The sequence below is a fragment of the Phalacrocorax aristotelis genome, chromosome 7 (assembly GCF_949628215.1).
Source record: "Phalacrocorax aristotelis chromosome 7, bGulAri2.1, whole genome shotgun sequence".
NCBI classification, from domain to species: domain Eukaryota; kingdom Metazoa; phylum Chordata; class Aves; order Suliformes; family Phalacrocoracidae; genus Phalacrocorax; species Phalacrocorax aristotelis.
This window is the reverse complement of record NC_134282.1, coordinates 31,826,158-31,844,468: the sequence shown is the minus strand read 5'-3', so window position 1 is coordinate 31,844,468 and position 18,311 is coordinate 31,826,158. Positions and strand designations below refer to the sequence as shown.

The following is an 18,311-nucleotide window of genomic DNA, read 5'->3' as shown; positions in this document are numbered from 1 at the left end:
GGGGTGTGTGTGTGTGTCAGGTCAGCTGCCCCCCCAGGACACTCCACTCTCCCCCTAGCACATGCAGCTCCACCTGGGGATGCTGCAGCCAAGCTCAGCCATGACAATTTGGGTCAGAACCCTCTATGCTTGAACCCGTGGGCACCACCAACAGCCAGTTCATTAACAAGCTCAGGAAATCATCCTCCCTCCAAACTCCCAGGAGCAGGCCTTTGCATTCTATCAGTAAGGAAGGAGGGAAGTGGTTCCCACCCCATCACATTAGGGATGTGCCAGTAGAGGAGCCCCATGGGGTGGCAGCAGGGCCCTGGAGTACACAGAAACACCCAGAGAAGGAACAGGGGCAACTCCAGCTACATGAAGGGATAAAACTTGGGATTTTGAAATCCAGACCTAGAAATCAGCATTGTTTCAGCCAGGGAATAGATGCAAGGGCTCCTCTGTCTCTGCACCACACCTGGAGCAAGGAGAGGAGAGGCACTGCCTATTGCAGAGTGACAGCCAGCACTAGAAGGGCTGCTGGCCCCACAATAAAAGCTAGGGCAGAGATGTTCCCAACAGCACAGCCCAGCCTCTAATTTTAAACCAGACTTAGGCTTTAATGCTCCATTGAAGAGGGAGTAGAGGTACCAGCCCTTTGATGTCATTGGAAGGGAAGGAAGGAAGGAAGGAAGGAAGGAAGGAAGACAAACTTTATGATGATTTATTCACACCAACTTGTATCCCAGCCCCACCTCTCTCCCCTAAACAGAAAACACTGACCATGATGTTTATGGAATGGCTTGGCTTCAGCTTTTAACAAAATCCTCCACAGAAGGGCGAGAGCACAACAAAGCACACAAGGACAAGTCCATACGCAAGCAACCATGCCAGCAAGAGAGCTCACGGTACGCCTCCGGGGCACAGCTTATAAATACACCCTTCTCATGTGGCCCTCAAAGCAAGCCAGCCACGTTACATCCACATGGCATGAAGCAAGAGCACAGCCTCATTTTCCAACATCAGAAAGGGTAGGGATGAAATGCGAGCTACCGCCAGCACTGCAGCTCCATTCCAGGAGAGCCCCTGGACAGGGAGGGCATCCCACCGCAACTGGCAGAGCTGCCATCCATACCTGCTCCCACACGCACCCCCCTTTCATTTGGATACAGCTGTTAGCTCAGTGTCTCAAGTCCTGAGATCAGCTCTTCAGAAAGGCGAGGAGGAAGAGAGGTGACAGCCACGGGCCTGCTCCTTACCTGTCCTTGGGCAGAGGATAAAGGCATGACCTGCTCAGGCTCCTTGGACCATCACAACCATCACACCGCAGGCAGGTAAGGAGACGTTCCCCCAAAGCAGAGGTATTGCTCCAAACACTCACTTGATCCTCAAACTATCACAGCCCTACAGAAGGCCCACCAGAGGCTCAGTTCCTTTCAAATAAGCAGCCCCACCTGTGTGAAGTTCATCTGAATGCCCCTTTTATTGAATGCTGTGATAGTGCAGTGATAACATTGAACAGAATTAAGACTGCGTCAAACGAGCTGGAAGAGCAAGAAGTTTTTTTTTTTTAAAAAAAAAGATTAGACCAGTTAAAACAGCATCGGTCACCCCAAAGCGGAGATGCATGGGGGTTTAATGTAGTGTTAAAGGTTAAACTCGAGCATATCTCCTCCATATGCCTAACACCCAAAACATGCCTTCTACTTAAAAGAGTCTGAGTGAAAAATAAAAAGGTGGTCTGTCAGATTAGCGCACATCAGGAGATGGAGAAAGGACCAACATGGGTTTACAGAAGTCAAGGAGTTGATACTGCGCCTACCGTCGCACTCCCCCAGGCACAGCCTGGCACCAGGCGCCCCTAGGCTAACACACCACACAGCTGCACGTAAAGAGCTCCTATGCCAGTTCATAAACATCTTTCATTTACTATTTGGTGATTACATGTGTGTATATATAGTTCTCTAGGCAACCCATTTCAATGAGATAGTCAACTCTGAGGATACACAGGCCAATCTAACAATGAGAAATGCAGTTTCAGTCCAACAGAAGCTTGTTTTGCCTTTCCTCAAGAAAGATGTAACCCTCTCTCCCCTCAACGGCATTTTCAGGTCACACTGGAGTCCCCCGCTGCAGCTATTCTTCATCAGAGGAAGAGTTCTGATCCAGAGGGTACACCATGAACATCACGTCTGGCCGCGACGGGACAGAGGGGTGACCAGGCCTCACAATTTCAAAGCCCAAGAAGCTGAATGTCTTCAGGAGTGGAGCTACCAAAGAGAAGGAAATCCATTACCATGAGGAATAATCCTCTTTACGTGCATCACCTTAGAAGCCACGAATATCAGAGTGTACTGAACACCCCCTGTGAGTGCATCCAGAGCTTCCTGTGCAGATGGAAACCATTTCAATGTGACAGCCCTCTCAAACAGAAGGTTTTGTCTCTTCCTGCATTCATCACAGCTGCTCCTAAGTGTGACAGGGATTTTAGTTGTGCAGCAGAGCAGGTTTGTCCATATTTATCCTGCGATGTCTGTTCTGTCCCCTCAGAGAGACAGCGACAGTTTGTTATCTACCTGCACCAGCTTTCCAAGGATGAACATGGCCATCCTGCTGCATATTTTTATTCTCTACTTACATGGGTCCCAGCACCCTTTGAGCCCTGAAAGGGGGTCAGACAACAGGAAACAGGAATCTACTTACTCAGGGTCTAGGCAGAAATTTGCTGTGTCTGTGAGGAGGACCAGGAGCTCAGTGGAAACTCAAGACAACTCAGCATAGCTCAGTGCGGTCCCCCAGAAAAGCCACCCTCAGACCACAGGTTATGCACAGAACAAATTCAGAGTGGGGGCAGTCCTCACACACACCTTGTCTTGGTCAGGCAAGGTTATATTACATGGTGACTGGACACATGCCTGCTTGTTAGTAAAGCGATCGCTTCCCGGCGACCCATGAAAAGCTACCTGGGTGCAGCATCTAATCTCTACAGCACCCTCTGATGATCGGCTTCCAGCCCCTGAACGGTCATGCAGGAGCTCCTATGTATTTTCAAGACAGCACTGAATTTCAACTGCATAGACAAGGACTGAGGGTCTGGAATGCTCCAGAACTCATATAGATAAGCCAAGTCTAAGACCAACACCTTGCCTGTTTTAAAAACAAAACCCAGTATCAGATGTCTCCTGTAAGCAGCTGCTGCAGAGGTCACCAATGCAGCCTGTGGCAGCAGTGACATTATAGCAAGAACTTAATCTGAGAATTATTCTTGGCATCATAACAGGGAATGACATCTTCCTGGGCTCAGAACAGCTTAGCTCTAATAACGCACCATTTTGGAGAAGACAGTGCAGCTTGTGAAGCAGCAGAGTAAAATTAGAATTAAGGTTTGAATTTCTCCTGCTGTGGCAATTGCTTGGTTACCAGCCTGTGTCTAGGAAGATTTAAAGTGACACATCCATAGCTTGGTACCTCCATAAATCTCCACAAACTTCCGTGCTGTAATCACTCATCCAACATGCCTATCTTTAGATACTAATGCGGCCCCCTTAAGCCATAAAGCATTTATAGCCAGGGCCAGGATTACCTGTAGGTCTAGGAAGGGCAAAACTGCCGGGCAAGCTTTAAAAAGCAGATGAGGACTGGGGTAACAAGCTATAAGCATTCACTTCTCATGTAATAACCTCTCCCTGGTTTCTCCTTCCACATCACAAAAGCCTGGTGCCAAATGGACACCTTTATTCCTTAACCAATTTGTGGACAAGAAAATGGTCCAAGTAATTCAGCAGCAGCTTTCTGCATGAGATCACAGCAGGACAGTAAAGCATACCTGTTTGAGAAACAAAAATACTCCCTTTTAGTCTCAAGAAAGGGCTTATTTCTTCCACAAGAAGCTATTTCTAATTTGTAAGAACACCACAACAATTATGCATATAACAATTACTGCAGCAGGAAGTACCCCGTGGAGCCTTGCCTTGCGTTTACCAGATTCTTGTACAGCCGGAGCAAGTTCTCACCTCTGTCTTCTCTGCTTTTTCTGAAGCAAATAAAGACATAGTTTACTTTCATTTTTTCTTCAGCAAACTCCAACAGTGCTGATAACCTGCCAAGGAGGAAGACGACAAAAGAACATCAGCTATAGGAAGTCCTGTCCTGAGAAAGCCTCTGCGCATTATCAACCGTTGGGATGTTTTCAGACAGAAAGACTACTTGTTTACAGACCCCTTCCAGCGAACAATGGGCGCTCAAACAAAGGGCTTCCTGCCTCACTGTCCAGCCCTGGAAAACTAAGAGCTATCCTCACACCAAGTCACCCAGCAGGTCACTGTCCTCAGCATCCACATACCAGCATGCACAAGCACCCATCCCCACCAGCTAGTGGTTTTGTACAGAAGTCTTTGTACTCAGGAAGCTGAATACTGCAGCTGATCCTGAGCCAGGCTACGTCCCCTCCGCTGGCAACACGCACGGGGGATCTGTGAGTTTTGCACTTTATGGGAAGGGGGGGAAAAAAAAAAGCAAGCTCATGCCAGGCAGAAGAGAAGAAAAACATCACTGAAGGACCACGTGCACAGGCAAAGCTGTTTCCTGAGCACATCAGCTGGATGGCACAGCTGATGCACTCTGAATCCACGCTTCCTGCCTTTCCAGCTAAGTTATTTCTGCCACCTCTTGATGGAAGCAGCACTGCATTAACCCCTCTCTGAGCCCCTGGGATTGGCACAGTGGAGCCATCGCTGTCACTGCTGGCCTTATAACCATTTACAATGCAGGCTGCTAGAGCAGTGACAAACAGGGCTTCAACTGACATCTAATTAAACTGCAGTCAACAAGACTGGAGTACAGAGAGGGAGATTAAATTTGCAACGGTTTTGTTAATATGGTACTGAACTGTTTTAATTATAGCCTCTTACTAGGCTGTTTTACCCAGCTAAAAATAATCTTACAAAAATCATGCTTTAAGTCACGATAACACAGGTGGGTAAATGCCCTCCCAGAAGAACCCGCTCCCAAGAGAGCGGGCACTCAGACAGCGAAAGGATTTACTGGCCAACTGAAGAAATTACACAAAAATTTTCTGGACTTGGAGTCAAGTGACACAAGTTTGAGACCTGCAAGAATACTGGTACTTACTGAAGGTGCCCAGTGAGTGTTTTTTTTTTTTTTCTTAATTAGCTTGTGTCATTTACAGATGAAGCCTACTTGGCGATTTAGGAGGACTTCAGAGAGCTTTGCAGAGGAATCCAGTAAAGCCACACCTACACTACAGTGCTCCCCACCAGTGGGGATCTCTGGCAAAGCACTTGGCAGGAAGAAGCTGCTCTGGAAGCTGCGTTTACACAAACTTCCCAGAGCAGAGCTGTCCTGTATTCTGCCAACAGAGAAAAATCAGAGACTCTGGCAGAGCCCAATGCCTGTGTGGCAGCACTCCAAGAGCAGATCCACCTACTGATGAGAAGAAGCACATCAATATAATGGAGGTTTTTTGCCCCTCGAAGAGAGGAAAACGCCTGCCAAAGTAAGCTTGCCAAGTGGCCAGCAGAACAAAAATCAGAGAAAGAATTGCAGATTTTCCGTATCAAGAGTATGCAAAGAATCACTCTGCTCATTTATTGCTTATTTTTCATTAGCACAGGGACTCAAAAAACAGTAGCCCATCTGAAATGATCACTAAGGGGGAAGAAAATGTATAAGGAGGACTAACAGGAGGTCAATTCTCTGAAGACAAGGGAGTAAGGACATACTTCAGAGACACAAACCAGGAACAGAGCTGCCATACATACAGCCCATTCTCCTCACGCACACAGCATCATTCACGTAAGCAGGCACCTGCTCCCCACAGAACCAGCTCTAGGATCCTGAACTTACCCTTCTTTGCTTCCATCAGCTAATAATCCGTCAGGGATTTCCACAAAGAGGCTCTGATTAGAAAGCACTGCATCCCAGGAGGAGGTCTTCACCTCTGTGACCTTGTACTGGAAGTGGACAATATGAGGCTTCCCTTCATGCACTGGGACATCTTGGTTAACAGTGATCTTCTCGTCCTGCGCAGGGGAGGGAGAAGAGCTCATGAAATATGCTTTAGGCTTAAAGAAAACTATCCATAAGATTGTAGACCAAAAAAACCTGAAAGAGACCATGCTTAAGCAAGCATGCAAAGGGACTGTTTTCAGTGAAACTCCTGAAAAAAGACCAGCCCTTACAGACTGGTGTGCGTTCACAGTTTCAGCCTATCACTAAAATTCACCACTGTGAGTCTCACCATAGCTCATGAAAGTATGTGCAGTTGGCTGCAAACTTGTATCTGAGTCTCAGCACTCAAAACAAGTTACGTGGTCAATACCTATTTTTCTAAGCTGACTGTATTTTGCAGAGTATCTTGCTTTTATTCTAACCTAATACAAAAATAAAGAACAAAGAAGTTAAGTCCTACATACTAAACAGCCAGGGGAGTATAACTAGAGAGATGCAAATGCAAAAATAAATGGTATTATAGTTTTACTAAGAAGAAAATTATACTTTTCCCTTCCCCTTTCACAGGCTCAGGGACACACCACAAGAAGTACGCAGACCTCGGAGTGATTTTTCTAGTCATGTTTTCCTATTCAAGGGAATGCAGTTTTGCATATTTACATTATATTAAATTTCTGGGTAGTGAGAGTCTGTTCATTCACTACAGGTCCCAGCCACAGGGACGGTTCATGAACTACCCTTCGAAGAACATGACGTGAACTGATAAGCTGAAAGAGCATCTGCTGCCATGGTCTGACCAATTTCGTTGTCTCCCCAATCCCCAACAGAGTCTTTTTGTTTAAAGGATGACCACAAATTGCTTTCCTAGATTTTACAGCCAACTGGTATGGCAAATGGTTTACCTCCTGGTTTAAGGGAGGAAAATACATAGCACAGAGAGAATCCCAAAACAGACAGAAGCTACATAGATTTGAAGACTGTGACAAGGTCTTTTCCAGACACCACAAGCGTACGCGTCCCTCTCCAATACTACTCTAACTAGAATGCCAAGCATGCAGACTGCCTCAGATTCAGCTCAACAGTTCCTAGAAAACAATTTCCTGGTTAAAACTTCATTCCTCCTCCTCCTGACAATTTTTGCAGGCAGTTGGCTTGCCCAATAACAATTTCCATATTTCACTGCAAAGAGCCTCAATGAAATGACAATGGAATTAATTTGGTTCCCGAGTTAACGTTGTCAGCTGCAGTGGAACTAAACTGTTCCCATCTGCTTGGTTACAGGCTCATACATCCTCATTCTCCCACATTTACAAAGTCACCTGCACAGCTTTGAAGGGCAGAAGAAACCAGATAATACAAGTCCTGTGTGCTCCGTTCCCAAGTCACGGGAGTGCCCAGGAAAGCTGTGTGCCCCTCTCTCATTGACAGCATCAATGGGTGGGGTGGGAGGTTGTGTACCCCCTTGGGTCACTAGGTGAGCCTCTGGGCATTTTATCAGGGTGATTAATTCAGCAGCTCATGATGAACTCCGATCTGCTGGCAATCAGCTGGACTGGCAATGAAACAAGTGACATTGCTGCAGAAAGACATCATCTCACCAGACTAGGCTTAATAAATCCTTTGCGGTGACATATACTCATCTCTGAGCATACCACATGCAGGCAGCAAATACAGCAAAGAAAATGTAATCCAGTTTGGATCTGCAGAGAAGAAGTATTTACATGAGGGGCAGTACAAACACATTGGCAGCCAACAGTGCCCAGTGAGAGGGGGAAGAATCCTCGGCATTGTGGCTTTTCCAGCAGATGTTTTCTTTAAGCTGTTAAGCATTGCTGAAAGACCAGCGGTTCAGCAAAAACATCCGAGACCCTTTCCAGGCTCCTCAAGCCTCTGTTCCAGTGCTTTAATTCCTATTACCACATGTATTAAAATAGATTCCTCTTAGTTTGACTATTGTGACAAGGAAGGAGCCATTTAGTATGTTAATGCGGGCGACAAAATAACACTGCATACAAATCAGGAACTGCCTGGCTATGCTAACCGGGGCAGAGGAAGCCACTGTTTGTTTAAAGCCCACAAAGCTTAGCTGAAAAACTAAGTTTACACTTCTTCAGAATAAATATCCTGTAGGAAATAAGTTTATTCATCGAGTTTGAAAGAAGTTTTCATGGCTGCGCCTGCTGTTGGGTTTTACTAGTTTTCAGCCAAGTGCTCTAAGAAACCTACCAACAGCTGCTCAAGTTAAATCAGACTGCTGCTGATAAAGCCACCATGGAGCCAGCAGCAAGTCTGACTGGAGCCCTGTTGGAGCTCTGCACTACAGAGGTGTATTTAAAAACAACTAAAACACAGGGATTATATGCACATCCTCCACCAGTGACTTTATAGGAGCCTTTTACAGTTGTTACTGTGCAGAGCGCATTTCTGTTTCAGAAAAGATCCTTCCCTCATGAAAAGCTCACAGATGCTTCTTTTCTTATACTTTGTGAAAAGAAAAACAGGGTGAGGAAGTTGAGAAAAGCAGGCTGGGATTGACACATTAGAGGGGGAGGCACATGCACACATTTGTGCAGGAAAACTGGCAGGAGCCTGCAATAGGAGGGGAAAATCTTTCCGAGCCTTCTGGATTAGCCCTTCTGTCACCAGAAGTTATGCCCGGCACTCCAAACCTAGCAAGGTGTCTCCACTTAAAAGCCCCCTAATGTGACAGCCCACAAACCAAAGGCAGCATAGCAACAGGGATTAAGAGAACTGGTTCTCCAGGTTCAGCGGGAATTGTGTTTACACAGCCTATCTTGGGCAGCTGATATTTTATTTCTAGGCATCAAAATAGAGGCAGCAAGATGCTGGGGAGAGAAGCTGTTCCGGTGATGCAGGAGCCCAGAATCCTTTGGAAGCTGCTCAAAGCAAAATCCTGTTTACCCAACAAATGTTCGGTTTTATTTCACCCCTGCAAAATCCCCTCACCATGCTACTGAGGGGAAAAGAAACCCCACCAGGTATTTTTTATACACAGATGCCTAAACCACTGCTCTCCAGCCCTGGGCTCCATTTCAGCAAAGTAAAGCCGCAAAGACCAGCTTCCCCTTGGTTACAATTCATTGAGCACAAGATTTTCCAACCCAACTACGCTCTTCAGATGTCCCAAGAAGGACAGGGGGAGGCCCCTATGTGTTGGCAGCATAAGAAAGGATGTTATGATCTACCATAGCTGAGCAACTCAAGAAACCCCCTGTAAGCAGCCTACTGTTGGCATGTGCTACACCTGCGCCTCCTGCCAAGTTTGCTAGCCGGAGCACGTCCGTTTGCACAAAGCCCGTCCTGGCTGCGCAGCACTGACGCCAATCACTATTGCAATTCCCAGCTCAAGGAAAGCTCCCCTGATGAAGGGCTGAGTTATTAAGTCTCTTAACATAAAAATTCCAACAGCTATAGGGAGCCCCAGCTGCTTAATTTGTAGCACGGCTGTATACAAGCACTGTGCTGCATGCTCCGAAGGAGGCAGTCTTCTTCAGAAAGGTAATCCCTTGAACTAAAACAGCTGATACAGCTGGAAAAAGTACTTAAGCTTTTGGGTCCAGATGCCTTTCCAGGTCACACTGAAGGTTGCCAGCTGAAAAGCTCAGCCTGCTGTAACTACAGCACCGCTAGACTGAGCGGGCAACTGAGAGGGGCAGAGTCCCAGTAATCCCTGTCTGAGGTTGGACTTTAAACCACTGAGCAACACGGCATGCTTTGCTCTGGGATGAGCTATGTTACAGAAAGGGCTGATTTTCTGAAAGATTCTGCTAGGTTTTGTTGGCAATAAACCCAGCAAGTATTATATCTATATTTCTGGGATGCAGCTATCTAGATGACATCCCCCCAGGCAGCAACCCCTGCCTACACACCACTGCCAAAAGCTTCTGTGCTAATTCAAGGCGATACTGAAATCAAATACTTCAAAGCCTCCAAACTGTGATTCTTTCCACCAGCATCTCCTCCACATCGAGCCTATTTTCTGCCTTCAGACCTTGTCTGCTGCATACACAAGACTTGGCAAAGCTGGCCTGCAGGAGTTCAAGTTGCAGGGTCCACTATTTCTCATTCCCTCCCACCCAGAGGGAATTCATTATTAGTCCGGAGGCCCTCTTGAAGCTATTTATGTATCTTCCTTATCTGACAGGAAGCTCATTGTGGTCGGCTGCTTCTCTGGATTTCATACCCCTCTAACATCTGTGACAATTCAACTCAAAAGCACTAAGCTGATGTTACATTATTATTAAAAGGCTACAGAGGTTGACATTTATTCACAAGGTAAGCAGGTGAGGCACATGCTAAAAATCTGCCAAGGCTGCATTAAAGAAAACTCCTCTGAAAGCAGCCACGAGGTCTGCGATTCTCTCATGAACTTCAAGAGATGACTTTAGTAGCTGTGACCCAAAAGAGCCTGTATCTTTTCATCATATAAAGTCTGTGTGCCTCCCACAGGGTAATTTAAAATCAGGTCCAACACCTATGACAACACTCCTGTCTGAACAGTCAAATTTGCAAGCTTAGCATAAATTTAGGCTACCTCATCTGATAGCACTTTACTCCCTGGCTTGTGGAAAAGCTGCCCCTGTCCCAGAAGGGAGACAGATGTGTGCCACCATAACACAAAGTTGCACAAGTGCCAGTTATTCTACAGCAAGGAATAGCCAGGTCTCCTTTCGAAAGGAAAGGTCCCAGGCCCCAACAGCTTTCTTTACCTTCCATACTAGGGCACCGGAAGGAGCTTATCAACCATTTTCTCTCTGCATTTCACCTTTCTGCTTCCCGCTTCCTCTTTTTGCAAGGCATTTAAGAAGTTGTTTCATGTTTTGACAATGCTGGCTCTGCATACAATAGCTGAAACAGACCTCTGGGAACAGGGCTAGTGAATTATTTCCTGTACACCTTTGAGAAAAGGCCTCTCATTTCTTAATGAACAGGTGATACTTAAGTGGGAGAGTGCTGCATGCAGCTCAGTGATCTACCAACAGGGTAGCTGAAAAATTAACAGATCTCCCACTTATTACCTTGGAGTTATTTGCATTTATTCCCATCAGACTGCAAAAGGAACCGAACATGTTTGCAGCACAGGTACAGGTCATTATTTAGATGTCAGATGTTTCTCACCTTATATATCAGAGCTGAAAGAGAAGGATCCCTGCTACCCCCTCGCCCACCGGGGATCTTCGACAGTGGGTGAGGGGCATCAGGAGCACCACAGAGGCCCTGGAACAATGTGCCTGCAGCACTGCAGCTGGGGACAGTTACTCAAAGGTAAAATACTACTGCAAGAAAAAGAGAGAGAACACCAGGTTATGTTAGCAGGGATCACATTTTAGATGCTACAGCTCCTCATGACCCCAAACCTCTTGTAGCCCTGCTCCTCCATAGTACATCAGAGGCTGCTAACAGGGCTTTTGCACCCAGCCATCTACATTAAAAACACTCGCTGCCCAGGTCCTACCAGAATCCAGCGGTGTTTTGTTAGAAATGGAGGAGGGGCTTTGCATCCAGGAACCTGGGGAGAGTGCTGAGCAACCTCATGCTAATAAGGGATGCCTGGAAGGCTGCCAACAGCAGATGGCTGGAAATGCATGACCAGATGAGCACACATTTTCTATAGACAAACATCTACAAATAGATCAACAGGACCCAGAAGGAGGAGGTTTAAGTTTCACATTTTCAGAACGAGGAGGAGTGAAAGGCTGGCTCTTCAGATATTTTCAACATGCTCTACAATGTCCAAGTTGACATTTTCACATGCAAATGAAACCTCATACAAGCATCCACCACCCCAACCCTAAAAATTACAAGTTTGCCCCACAGATCTACTTTCAAGGGCAAGAAAATAGGCTTCCCTTGCAGTTTTTGTTTGGATGTCCTATGCACAGTCTTTCAGAATCACTTTGAATGCAGGCTTTAATACCTGCCCTAGCTTTTAGGAACTTCACGAAAGCAAATTATTTTAGTTCTGGAGCATCACTCCCTTTACCAGTACTGCAAAAGCTCTTCGCGGAGGCACAGCACAGCTGTGCTACTCTTCTAACAAAGCCTACAAAAGCAACGCAGAGAAACCAGAAAGTCATTCCCCAGCGTTCCCATTATGAAACACACCTGCGCAAAGGTATGCAAACACCACCTTTATTTTAAGGTGAGTGTGAGGGTTTCTAATACTCACACGGAGCAAGGAACAAGGCTGTAAGGGACAGACTCTGCAGACGTATTGACAACTCACTGTCTGTCCTAAAACTTCTCACTTGAGCTGATCCCAGGACGGTGTTTTTCCACTCTAAACCCTCTCTACAAGGGAGACAGGCTTAAGTATCCAAAGACCAAGCACCAAGCTGCACTATCAGAATCACCTGAACCGCCTAGGCTAGAACATATACCAGACTACAAACAAACTACTGAAATTTGGCATTTCTGAATGCCAAAAAAATAACTTGCAAACACAGTTATGACACAGGCAGAATTTACTAAGATCCCGACTTGTCATCTCATACCAAAATAATCTTTGTACAGGAAACACAAATATTCTTCTGCCGCATATTTCCTCCTCCAGGTTTGTGAGACTGGGCTCTTCAGCAGCGCTCCCAAGTGCCATAGGCTATGGCAGACACTGCTTGGAAAAAAGGCTGTTTAAATACCCTAGGAAAAGATACTCAGCGGTTGCACTGAAGACAGCTCAGGGCAAACCCCTTTGCACACATGCTCAGTGGTGTTTTGTGTTAATACAGTCCCTCCTCACGGCATGACTTGGACTATCAATGGACCAGTGTGTATTCAGTAGTAGTGGATGTCGAGAGGCATGACAAAGCACTTTGCTGTGCTGTTCCCCACCCCCAGAAAGCTGTTGGCAGCTTTGTTATTCCCTTCCCTCCTCTCTCAGCCCCAGTCAACAATGTACTATTGATAGCTCTCTCCAACTTGAGGCCAAGGCATCAAGAAGCTGGATAATGAAGTGTAGTTGGGCGGGGGGGAATAAAGAGAGAGAGGCAGTAGTTTTCATGCAAAGCAGTTTGAGACACTTCCCGGTTTTGCTTCCTCTGGCACATGCAGAAGTCAAAACACAAGACCCCTTCAGCCACTGAGCCCTGCCTGTGGCACTGGGGCTTTACCGAGCCCAGACCTGCCACCACCACTATCCTCCCCCCAAACTTGGCAGCAGCAGCCAGCAAGGGTCCCAAGAGCAGAACACACAGGGCAGCGCCATCAGGCAACGCCAGAGAGCAAGTGTGTGTGCATGGGGGACAGACATTTAAAGGGGGTTTGCTTCCTCCAGATGCACGTTAGCATCCTGGGAAGACTTTTGTGCAAGCACCCGACAAAGTTTTGCCCCTCGATGCGTCCATGTGTGAGCAGCCCCCTGCAACTCTGCTCCCTGAGGCCTGTTTATAGCTTAAAAAATTAGGGTAGTGCTCCCTTATAGCCTCTCTTCTGTTTTGAGAAGCTGCTTTCCAGCAGCTTGGTTTGTATTAAGATACATTTAGATCACCAAGGGCCTTTCCCTGAAGAAACTCCCAAGCAAAAGCTTCTCAAGCAAGTCCTGCCTAAAACGGGAGCTAGAACATTTTCAGCCAGTGGGTATAATTTTAACTCGCTAAGCTTCCAGTGATCTCAACCCTGTGCCCTGTCCCTGGGAACAGAGGACAACTCCTCAACTTTTGAACCCTGTCACAGCTGCTCTTCAATTGCCCTCACACCTGAAGCCCCAGACCAGTGCTGCTTTCAGTCCACAACAACCAGCACCTCAGGGTCTGGAAAGCTGCACCATTTTCTTGGGCTTTGGGGGTTTTTATTTGCAACGAACACTTGGTCCCGATGGAAGGATCCACGCAGCTCCCTTGACGTTACTGAAATGAAGGTTTTTCATTTGTTTTCGATACCGGCCCCTTTTTTCAAATAGGGCCTGAAGATACGGTTGCACTTAGCCCACCATAATAAGATATTATACCGCCAGCCATTGCAAGTCATATATGAAGGAACCTGATTTGAGTAGCAACTTGTAAGTCACCATCTGATGAACACATAATAGCTCAAGCGTCTACCCTACACGCAGCGGTCAAGAAACCAGACTGGCTTATACACATCCTCTGGGTGCTTATCTACACGGTATGACAGAGGCTCAGGAAATTACACTTTTCAGACTCTAAACAAGGAACAGACACACAAGATAATTTGGTCAGCTGAGAAAAATCACCACAAATCGAGTTAAGCTCGTGCCTGCTGATAACCGACGTGCCAGGAAGCATCCCCTTTCCTCAGAAGATGCTCGGGGGCTGCGGAGAGGGACGGCACAAACCCTCCTCGCCCTTAAAAGCTTTATTAGCAAAAGGGTGCTCAGACACTCTCTCCTGAAATGGCCGCCCCCCCATTCCAACCCCCGGGGTCCAGCCCGGGGAGCTTCCCCCGCTGAGGAACGTTAGCTCGGGAAAGGCGGAGGTCCCCCCCATCCTCGGCGCCCGCCCGCACCCCAGGCCCGGCCGCCGCCGCCGCCGCCGCTCTGAGGGGCGAGGGAGGCCGCGCCGCCCCGCACCTGTCCTGCGTGTTTATCATCCTCGGCTCGGCTCCGGCCTCGGTTCGGGTTCGGCTCGGCTCTGGCTGGGCTGGGTCCGGCTAGGCTCGGTCTAGCTGAGCTAAGCTAGAGTAGACTGAGCTGGGCTCTGCTCAGCGCCGCCACCTTCGCTCGCCACCGCGCTCCGACTGACCCCGCGGGCCCGCGCGCGGGCCCGCCCACCACCCGCGCCGCGCACCGCGCGCCGCCCGCGCTCCGCCCACCCCCTGCGCCGCGCCGCGCGCCGGGCAGCCTGGGAAGCCGCTGCCCTAAACAAAGGCCTGCGCTGCGCCACACCCACCTTTGCGTCGTGATGGCACCGCACCGCGCGCGGGGGTAGGTGAGGGCCGCTATGGGCCGTTACCACTCCTCGAGAGGGTCTCGGCTCCGCTCCCGCCCGTGAGGCCGGCGGCACCCTGCGAGTGGGCGGGGAGCGCGTGGGCGGTGGAGCCTTGGCGGCTGAATGTCCGAGGTGCCCGGCCCTCCTCAGAGCCCGGCGGAGCCGGGAGGCGGGCCTGGGGCGGCGCCGGCCCAGGGAGCGACGGTGCCGTGGCGGGAAGCTGAGTCATAGAGCCATTAAGGTTGGAAAAGACCTCTAGGATCATCAAGTCCAACTGTCAACCCAACACCCCCAGGCCTCCTAAACCATGTCCCGGAGTGCCATGTCTACATGTGTTTTGAACACTTCCAGTGATGGTGACTCCACCACCTCTCTGGGCAGCCTGATCCAATGCCTGACCACTCTTTCTGTAAAGACATTTTTCCTAATATCTATTCTAAACCTCCCTTGACGCAGCTTGAGGCTATTTCCTCTTGTGCTGTCGCTAGTAGCTTGGGAGAAGAGACCAACCCCCACCTCACTACAACCTCCTTTCAGGTAGTTGTAGAGAGTCAAAAGGTCTCCCCTTAAGCTTCCTCTTTTCCAGGCTAAACAATCCCGGTTCCCTCAGCCCGTCCTCATCAGACTTGTTCTCCAGACCCTTCACTACCTTTGTTGCCCTTCCCTGGACACGCTCCAGCACCTCAGTGTCCTTGTACTGAGGGGCGTGAAACTGAACACAACGTTCAAGGTGTGGCCTCACCAGTGCTGAGTACAGGGGCACGATCACTTCCCTGCTCCTGCTGGCCACACTGTTCCTGATACAAGCCAGGATGGTGCTGGCCTTCTTGGCCACCTGAGCACACTGCTGGCTTATGTTCAGGGGGCTGTTGACCAGCACCCCCAGGTCCTTTTCCACCAGACAGATTTCCAGCCACTCTTCCTCCAGCCTGTAGCGTTGCATGAGGTTGTTGTGGCCCAGGTATAGGACCTGGTACTTGGCCCTGCTAAATCTCATACAGTGGACCATGGCCCATCAATCCAGCCTGTCCAGATCCCTCTGCAGAGCCTTCCCACCAATGAAGCATGCCTCCATTGCTTCTGACACTGGGAGAGGCCAGGGCCATTACATTGACAGCTTTCTGGAGGCATTTTGGCTCCTGTTGAAGTGGTGGGAGAAGAGGTTAGGGAGCAACAAGACTAAGTAACAAACTGCTGGGCCCTGGTGGTACTGCTACAGAACAAGTCGCTGGCTCTGATGTGTGATGTCCTGCTTAAAGTATGATGCTAATGCTTAAAAGGTGGCCTGGGGAACTGCAGGCTCATAACCCGTTTGAGTAGGAGCTAGAATAAGGAAGAGATGAATGGATATGTAGATAACAGGATGTTGAGCTGCCCATGGCAAAGTTCTGCTGGGGCCTGTGATGAGCAACATGCCCATAAGGGAAAGGCAATGGTAGTCACCCAGACAAAAATGAGGGGCCTGGAGAGCCAGGCAGTGTGAGTAAGCTGTGGGATTCAGTCCTGTAGGGCTTGGTAGTCTCTGAGCCTTCACATGGGCTAAGAAACCAAGCAGCTCACTGGAAGAGAAGTTCTCGTGATCCTTCAGGTGCAGGCCCTGCAAGTCAGACTCTTCCTGCGAAACCTCACACCTACTCACCTGGCCTCGTATGGTCCGTCAGCTGGCATTCAGAACACATCAGAGAACACAGGCAGGCCTGGCCCTGAGTGGGAGCGGAGCAGGCTCCCAAGTAACATACATGGCAGCCCAAGGCGCGATACTCTCAGCGAGCTCGCGCACTCCGTGATCTGACAGGCAGCCTTCGGCCTGGGCTTCCTGGTTCCCAGCGCAGCAACGTTGGCCTTCATTCAGCAGGAAGTGACCAGCTGTTCTGCAGAAAGCTGGATGCTGGCCAGAGTCCAAGTTCAAACAGAGCCCGTTAAATGGCCTTTTCCCCCTTTCTCTGTGTTTAAAGCCCTGTTTTCAGCCGTAATTCTATTTATAATACCCAGGAAAAGCAAGCTGAGACTTTCCCACAGTGCCGGCTTCTCAGGCGATTGTTGTTTGGGAAGCTGGAATGTACATGGTATTATTTTTGTATCCCCTTGAGATTTGGGGTTTTTTTTATTGCATGTGGCTCCATGTCCCCATCTGTGCTGAGGAAGGTTTGTGAAGCACAACGTCCATGGCTGCTTCTTGCGGCTCTTGAGTGCTTTGCTGCAGTGCCGCTCGTTTGGGTGCCTCTGCCTGTGTGCCCCTGTTGGGGGGTGGTGGTGGGTGCTCTGAGAGACAAGCTGAGGGGCTGGAAGCCAAAGAGGATGTTGCTGATATCCCCTGTCTCGTTACTGAACCCGGCACTTATCATGTTGCTTGTTTTCTGCCTTAGTGTCCCCCATGTGTGGAGAAGGTACAATAATAGTCCTCCTCAGAAAAACAGGGGCTTGTAATTTCTACCCTGCCTGGGGTTTCAGCAATGAGAAGTGACGTGGTGCCATGGTTTTCGGGTGTCACAGAGACACCACCTGACGCTGGGTGTGATGGCCAGGCTGCAGTGTCACTGTTCGTTGGGGTATTGCTGCCAGCAGAGTCTAGCAGGCTCTTTTTTTGCCTTTCTTGGCCATGTGAGGCTGTTCCCTGCACGGGGAGCTGCCGTGGAATATTCTGGGCCGGCTGTGGGCATGGCTGGGCTCTGGCAGCTCCATGCTGCCCCTGCCTTCTGACAGCTCCCGGCATGCACCCGAAGGCGCCATGCCTCCCAGGCAGGCAGATATTTTACAGAGTGATGAAACACCCTGCTTGGACCCTTATTATGGCAGAGAGAATGCTCTGCCTGTCCTCTCCTTAGGCACTCATCACGTGGCAGCGCAGGAGGGCGCTTCTGCTCTCCTGTTTGCTGCCCTCGCTATACGGCAATGAGGCTCTGCTGGGCGCCATCACCCTTCTCCCCGCTGATCCGTTGCCCTTCTCTCTGTTTTCATTTCTCAGATAAAAGCCATTTGCAGACAAATTCCCAGCTCCAAGAGCTCTGCACTTGATTTTAACCTGGTACTCCAAGCAGCAGCCCAATGGAGTGCTAGACATTTCTGCCATGCTCCAGTTCTGCCAGCACTGCCTCGCTCTTTTGCAAAATAGTTTCTGCCATGTCCTCTTCTGGCCTGGAAACAGGTTTTTTGTCCTGCCCAGGGTTTTGGCAATGAGAAGTGCCATTGCACCGTGTTTTAGGATGAGATTTTTTTGCTGCAGTCAGTCTGATGTAGGACGGGCACCTCTGAATAGCTTTGCCGTTTGTTGCGCCAGGTTTTGGGATTGATTATCCCAAATTATAGATGTGGAACAGATGACATCCATGATGTTTCTAGTTTTAGAGGCTTGCAACATTAGTTGTGTGTCTCCTTAATTATTCTCCTTAATTATTGTGATTGTGGACTATGTAGCTCTTAAACAATACTTTCCAAACAGCAAAAAACTACGAAGAG

The 18,311-nt window shown here is 48.8% G+C and overlaps 1 protein-coding gene across 1 annotated transcript; it reads right to left on the bottom strand.

Moving 5' to 3' along the window:
- Window positions 1-1,438: 1,438 nt before the first annotated feature.
- OAZ2 (ornithine decarboxylase antizyme 2) lies at window positions 1,439-14,647 on the bottom strand. The gene is given in 6 exon segments (XM_075099745.1): window positions 1,439-2,249; window positions 3,993-4,078; window positions 5,845-6,020; window positions 11,089-11,169; window positions 11,171-11,246; window positions 14,498-14,647. Coding segments are annotated over 6 exon segments (573 nt in total). The 5' UTR covers window positions 14,518-14,647; the 3' UTR covers window positions 1,439-2,115.
- Between the last annotated feature and the right edge of the window lie 3,664 nt (window positions 14,648-18,311).